At 34.9% G+C, this 7,500-nt stretch overlaps 1 protein-coding gene across 1 annotated transcript in view; it reads right to left on the bottom strand.

Moving 5' to 3' along the window:
- Positions 1–7,500, bottom strand: part of LOC137626664 (uncharacterized) — a 40,625-nt gene that overhangs the window by 14,761 nt on the left and 18,364 nt on the right. The window contains 1 exon segment of the mRNA XM_068357680.1: positions 4,727–4,857. Within this exon segment, the coding sequence (XP_068213781.1) occupies positions 4,727–4,857 (131 nt within the window).

Here is a 7,500-nt window from a genome sequence, read left to right as displayed (position 1 = left end):
GAATGAATGTATACATTTCAGCATGTATACATTGTATAATACCTGTGAATAACGTCCCTTTGCAATTATGCAGAATGAATGCATACATTTCAGCATGTATACATTGTATAATATCTGTGAATAACGTCCCTTTACTATGATGTAGAATGAATGTATATATTTCAGCATGTATACATTGTATAATATCTTTGAATAATGTCCCTTTGTAATCATGCACAATGAAGCTATATATTTCAGCATATATACATTGTATAATATCTGTGAATAACGTCCATTTGCAATGATGTAGAATGAATGCTTACATTTCAGCATGTATACGTTGTATAATATCTGTGAATAACGTCCCTTTGTAATTATGCACAATGAAGCTATATATTTCAGCTTATTTACATTGAATAATGTACATGAATAACATCATTTTGAAATCTGATTATAAATGTTTTGCCTTTAGCCGGCTTATCAATGAATACAAACTCGATGCAGATGTGATTACAATTCTGTTTTTGATAATTCAGAATGTAATTAATCATTTCAGTTCATTACAGAATAACAGATGAATTGATGAAACTTGAAGTATTCACGTTTAATATTTGTATGATACTGGATTACATTTAATAGATTGATATGATTTGATATTTTAATGTTTTTTTCTGGGTCGACCTGTGACGCCCGGTGAAAAGAGTCCTTCTTTACACTTTTGTGATATAAATACTTCCAAATTGCTTATTTTTCAATGAGTCTTTTGGTCTGGCCGAGATCAGAGGTCTATGTCGAGAGTATTATGTCCTTTGGTACCCGATAAGTGGCATTTGCTGGTAGTAGGTCGGCCAGGGCACCAGCCACCCGTTGAGATACTACTGCTAAAGAGCTATGGGTCCTTTGACTGGCCAGACAGCACTACATTGGATCCTTTTCTCTGGTTACGGTTCACTTTCCCTTTGCCTACACAGACACCGAATAGCCTGTCCTGTTCTTTACAGATTCTCCTCTGTCCTCATACACCTGACAACACTGAGATTACCAAACAAATCTTCTTCACTCAAGGGGTTAACTACTGCACTGTAATTGTTCAGATGGCTACTTTCCTCTTGGTAAGGGTAGAAGAGACTCTTTAACTATGGTAAGCAGCTCTTCTAGGAGAAGGACACTCCAAAATCAAACAATTGTTCTTTAATCTTGAGTAGTGCCATAGCCTCTGTACCATATTCTGCCACTGTCTTGGATTAGAGTTCTCTTGCTTGAGGGTACACTCGGGGCACACTGTTCTATCTAGTTTCTGTTCCTCTTGTTTTGCTAGAAAAATTTATAGTTTATACAGGAAATAGTTTAATGTTACTATTCTTAAAATATTTTATTCTTCATTGTTTCCTTTCTCACTGGGCTATTTTCCCTCTTGGAGCCCCGGGGCTTATAGCATCTTGCCTTTTCCAACTAGGGCTGTAGCTTAGCATTTGATAATAATAATAATAATAGTAATAATAATAATAATAATAATAATAATAATAATAATAATAATAATGCCACCTGAATCAAGGCAAGCTAATGAAAACATAACATCAAATTTACTAAATTAATTCAAGATAAAAGTCAATGTAATATTACTCTTCTTGCTTCTTATTTGTTTTGAATAAAAAGAAAACAATTTAAATTTCTGTTCTCAAGATAAGAAAAAGTATCAAATAATTGATGTCAGAAAAGAAAAAAACCCTGAATATATTTATAATATTAATCACAAAGGTTTTTATACGATATTTTTGCTTTATACTTCAGTGAATAAACTTGTAGTTTCATATAGTTTTAAAAAGAAATTTATGAAAACTTCATATAGTTTTAAAAAGAAATTTATGGAAACTTCATATAGTTTTTTAAAAAAATTTATGGAAACTTCATATAGTTTTAAAAAGAAATTTATGGAAACTTCATATAGTTTTAAAAAGAAATTCATGAAAACTTCATATAGTTTTAAAAAGAAATTTATGGAAACTTCATATAGTTTTAAAAAGAAATTTATGGAAACTTCATATAGTTTTAAAAAGAAATTTATGGAAACTTCATATAGTTTTAAAAAGAAATTGATGGAAACTTCATATAGTTTTAAAAAGAAATTTATGGAAACTTCATATAGTTTTAAAAAGAAATTTATGGAAACTTCATATAGTTTTAAAAAGAAATTCATGAAAACTTCATATAGTTTTAAAAAGAAATTTATGAAAACTTCATATAGCTTTAAAAAGAAATTTATGGAAACGTATCGAATGAAATAACAAAACTTGATTAATATAATAGTTAGAAGCTTCATTTGTATACAATAAAATCTTACAAGCAACATAGTTAAATTCTGACATGAGAATGTAAAGTCAACTTTTCCTCCTTAACAAAATTAACATAAAATAACTTCAAATACACGTGAGGAGTATGACTCTGAAGACGTTAGGTCACAATGAGGCATTTAAGACCAAATGTTTGGGATCAAAGACAGGATGGAAACCTGATAAAATGCTGAAGACAAGAAATAGATCCTAATTGACAGACATTTGATTGAGTCCAAGGACTTTTTAAAGAATCCTTTAAAGAGAAAATACTCATAAGCTGATTCCTGGATGACAAGGACTCGAAAAGGATTCCCAAATGGTAAAGACTCTTGGGAGGATCCTTAAAACCTGATTAACTCTTGAAATACTAATATAAATATCATTAAATGACAGGCAATTCTAATAGGATTCCAAAAGGACTAGGGATCAAAAAGCGACCCCTAAATGAAAAGGACTCCCAACAATTCCTAAATGAAAAAAAAGTATAAGTCGATTCTTAAAGGGCATAACATCCTGTAAAATAATCCTTGAATTTCAAGAACTCTTAGATTAATCCTTAAAAAAACAAGGATTCCAAACTGATCTTGAAAGGCTAATGGCTTCAAAGAGGTCCCTATGTAACAAGGACCTTAAAGCAATCCCTAAAGGACATTGGCTCCAAAGTGACCCCTAAAAAACAAGAACTCCAAAGCAATCCGTAAAGGATATTGGTCACAAGAGACCCCTAAAGAACGTTGACTCCAAAGTGATCCGTAAAGAACATTGGCTCCGAAAAGGCAGTCGTTCTTTGCTCCAAAGAAACCCGTAAAGAAAAAGAACTCCAAAGCGATCCGTAAAGGATAATGATTACAGCGAGTCCCCTAAAGAGTGGGGACTCGAAAGTGATCGGTAAAGAACATTGGCTCCAAAGAGGCCCTGTTCTTTGCTCCAAAGAAACCCCCTAAAGCACAAGAAATTCAAAGTGATCCGTAAAGGATATTGGTTACAGAGAGTCTCCTGAATAGTGGGGACTCGAAAGTGATCCGCAAGAACATTGGTTCCAAAGAGGTACCCGTTCTTGGCTCCAAGGAAACCCCTAAAGAACAAGAAATCCAAAGCGATCCGTAAAGGATATTTGTTACAGAGAGTCTCCTAAAGAACGGGGACTTCAAAGCGATCCGTAAATACAATTGGCTCCAAAGAGGCACCTGTTCTTGGCTCCAAGGAAGCCCCTAAAAAATGACAACTCCAAAGATCCGTAAAGAATATTGGTTACTGCGAGACCCCTAAAGAACGTGGACTCCAAAGTGATATAAAAATCATGTTAGCTCCAAAGAGGCCCCTGTTCTTGGCTCCAAAGAAACCCCTAAAGAAGAAGAACTCCAAAGCAATCCGTAAAGGATATTGGTTTTATGAGACTCCAAATTGATCCGTTAATAACATTAGCTCCAAAGAGGCCCCTAAATAACAAGAACTGCAAAGGATATTAGTTACAGAGAGACTCCTGAAGAATGGGGACTCCAAAGCGATGTGTAAAACATGTTGGCTCCAAAGAGGCACCCATTCTTGGTTCCAAAGAAAGCCCTAAAGAACAAGAACTCCAAAGCGACACTTTGAGAACAAGGAGTTCAAAGAGATCCTTAAAGGACAGGCACTCCAAAGCGACACTTAGAGAACAAGGACTCCAAAGAGATCCTTAAAGGACAGGCACTTCAAAGTGAAAATTAAAGACCAAGGACTCCAAATAGATCCTTAAAGGACAGGCACTGCAAAGCGACACCTAAAGAACAAAGACTTCAGAGATCCTTAAAGGACAGGCACTCTAAAGCAACACGTATAGAACAAGAACTTCAAAGAGATCATAAATGAACATGGACTTCAAAGCTACACTTACAGAACAAGGACTCCAAAGAGATCCTTAAAGAACAGGCACTCCGGTAACACTTAATGGGTTAGGACTCTAACGGGATCCTTAAAGGAGAGGGATTCCAAAGCGACAATTAGAGAACAAGGACTCCAAAGTGATCTTTAAAGAACACAGACCCCAACGTGACACTTAAAAGAACTAAGGCTCCAAACTTGAATAACAAGGATTCCAGGGCGACCCGTAAAGAACGAGGATTTCAAAATGCTCCCTAAAGAACAAGGACTCCAAAAATGGCTCCTAAAAGGAAGGAACTCCTGGACAAAAGCGCCTTGGATCCTGAAACCTCCCAGGAAAGACCAGCAAGAGGAAGTATCCTGCCAAGAGATAAAAGATCCCTCTGGAGAACACCCAGACAATGAATATGAAGACGAAGTCGAAGAGGCAGACAAAGAAGACAAAGACGAAGACGAAGACGAAGATGAAGAAGAAGGAGAAGAAGAAGAAGACAAAGACGAAGACGAAGATGAAGATGAAGATGAAGTCAAACCTCCACCTATTTACGACTCACATTATGATACCACTCGACCTTGTTGAAGCTCGGGTTGGCCTTGATGTCACACTCGAAGTACACGTCGTCTCCTTCCTTGATGTCGTCGGCCTGCAAGTGTGGTCCAAGGCTGAGTGTGACCTTCGGGGCATCTGGAAAGAGGAGGTCACTGTTATATGACGTCAAGGGTCAGAGTTCATGAATATGTGACTTGAAAGTTATATTTTTTTTTATGTGATGGAGGTTTTTTATGATCTGGGAGAAATTGTAATTAATGATACTGTTATTATTATTATTATTATTATTATTATTATTATTATTATTATTATTATTATTATTATTATTATTATGTAGATTAAAGGTATATTATTCAGCTAGTTTACATTGAATAATATCAGTGAATAAAGAGGGTCTACTACCGAAATATCATTATTATGATTATTATTGTTATTATCGTCATTATTATTATTATTATTATTATTATTATTATTATTATATAAATGCAGGTATTATTATTATTATTATTATTATTATTATTATTATTATTATTATTATCATTAATATTATTATTATTATATAACTCTTTATGAGTTTGGAAATATTGTGATGAATAACGCAAGTATTATTATTATTATTATTATTATTATTATTATTATTATTATTATTATTATTGTTATTATTATATAACAGTCCATATGAATAACAATCACACATGGTAGCCTTTAAGGTATTGTTATGTGAAGTTACTTCTATCATCATCATTATTAATAATAATAGCTATATTAATATCAATACAAACCTTCAAATGTGAAAATTCAATACCGCAAACCAATTTAAAAAATACTCAGTACCCAGTACTTCCTTAATACTTCCCACGACACATATCAAAATTTCTTTTCTATATCTCAGGACTCAAAACAATCTCCCCATTGCACATGTCACTATAGTTTAGCAGAAGAATTGCAAAAGCAATTCAACTTTGCAACTAAAGCCATACACAATTGACGGGCAGAAGTTGAAGGGTGCAACTTGAAGAATGGAGACTAAGTCATTCATTGTTCGTGGGAAAAGTGAATGAATTGTGTTAGTTACCCCACAGATTTAAATTGGTGACAAAGTCCCCTTGGGTATAGAAAACGGGGGAGGTCTTATGGCGGTGTCCATGCAAATTTAAAGTGTATTAGAAGACTGGGACTCTACATATAGCCTTAATTAAGATTCTATTCTAGTTCTTGAGGAAGTTCATCTCAGTAGCTTGTTGGACTTTTTTTTCTTTAATTCAAAGTCTACAGTTGCCATTCTGTTTAAAGCAAAATAGTTAAGATTCTCTCTCTCTCTCTCTCTCTCTCTCTCTCTCTCTCTGTATATATATATATATATATATACACACATACATAGAGAGATAGATAGACAGATAGATAGATAAGCCTATAGGTATATCTATCTATCTATATATATATATATATATACATATATATATAAATATATATATATATATATATGTCCCGTGTCCACGAATAATGAGACATCGGAACATGGGTTTTTTTGCACTTAATTACAAAAGGTAGCCTTGTCTACTTGAGCGCGCAAAGGCAACTAACTACCCCTCCCTATCAGAATGCAATCTTGCTACAACAACATGCTGAATAGTTAGGTTTTGTGGAATTTTCATGATTATAGAGTTCATATACCTTGACGTACAAGAATTAGGACATATATATATATATATATATATGTGTGTGTGTGTGTGTATCTAATCATCCAAGTTCATTAATGTATTAGATCAGGCTGGCCCCTAACATTTAAATCTTCTCTCCACCCAAGCTTCCACCAAGGGGGACCAGACACTGTTCGACAAGTCATCGCAAAGTGTTTACCCCTCGGTAAGCCTCTTATTTCATTAACGAACAATTATTCCTTCTCCATTACAAACTCATCTCATTAGTTATATCCCTAATTATCTCCAATGACCCATTTCTTTCCCACCCCAACAAAATCTATACCATAGCTCCCAACCCTCTTTGACCAGTAGACAAAACCCTAACTGGCAACTGCACCATAAGAATTCCCATAATTGCACGTTATGAAAAACATATTAGGACAGCTGGGTAATTACATATTCAGATTTCCCCTCAGGGGAAATATCTCCCCTCGGAATACCGCCATTACCGTCCCCTCTTTAAGCCCTGGTCTTTCCCTCTATTCCATTTTGCCACAGAAAAAATGTCATGTCTTTTTTCAAAAAGATGTAAATAACGAATGCGGGCAAGCAGAAGCAGCAGCAGCACCCACCGAGTAGCCGGGAGGAAGTCCGGGGCGAGGAGCTTTGGGGGTTAATTGTAATTGATTATTAGATTTTTCATTGGCCATTCGTTTCGCCTTTTTCGATTCGGTTTTATCCGTTTGGGGTTACTTGGCAGGAATGAAATTTGGGCGGTGACTATTTGAGGGGAAATTAGCAGCGTGTAGGTTAGCGTGAGAAATGAGATCACACACTGTATATACATATATATATATATATATATATATATATTTATATATTTGTATATCCCTTTTTGATTGGGGATACCTTAACGTGGTGAAAGAGTTTGTGTATAGTAGTGATCAACAAAGCCGTACTAGCCATGGCCATCCATACTAGGTTGGTTGGCTCTGAGCGATCAGACAAAAGTCACCCACCAACACCATTCTGTAGTGGCCAGCAAGGTGATGAAATGGCCAAACCCCTGACATGAATAATGACATGTCTGAGGTATTTGTCCTGCAATGGACTAGAAATGGCTCCATTTGTTGTA

Source organism: Palaemon carinicauda, chromosome 34 (genome assembly GCF_036898095.1).
Source record: "Palaemon carinicauda isolate YSFRI2023 chromosome 34, ASM3689809v2, whole genome shotgun sequence".
Taxonomy (NCBI): domain Eukaryota; kingdom Metazoa; phylum Arthropoda; class Malacostraca; order Decapoda; family Palaemonidae; genus Palaemon; species Palaemon carinicauda.
Note: the sequence above shows the minus strand (reverse complement) of the source record. Positions and strands in the feature narration are given on the sequence as shown.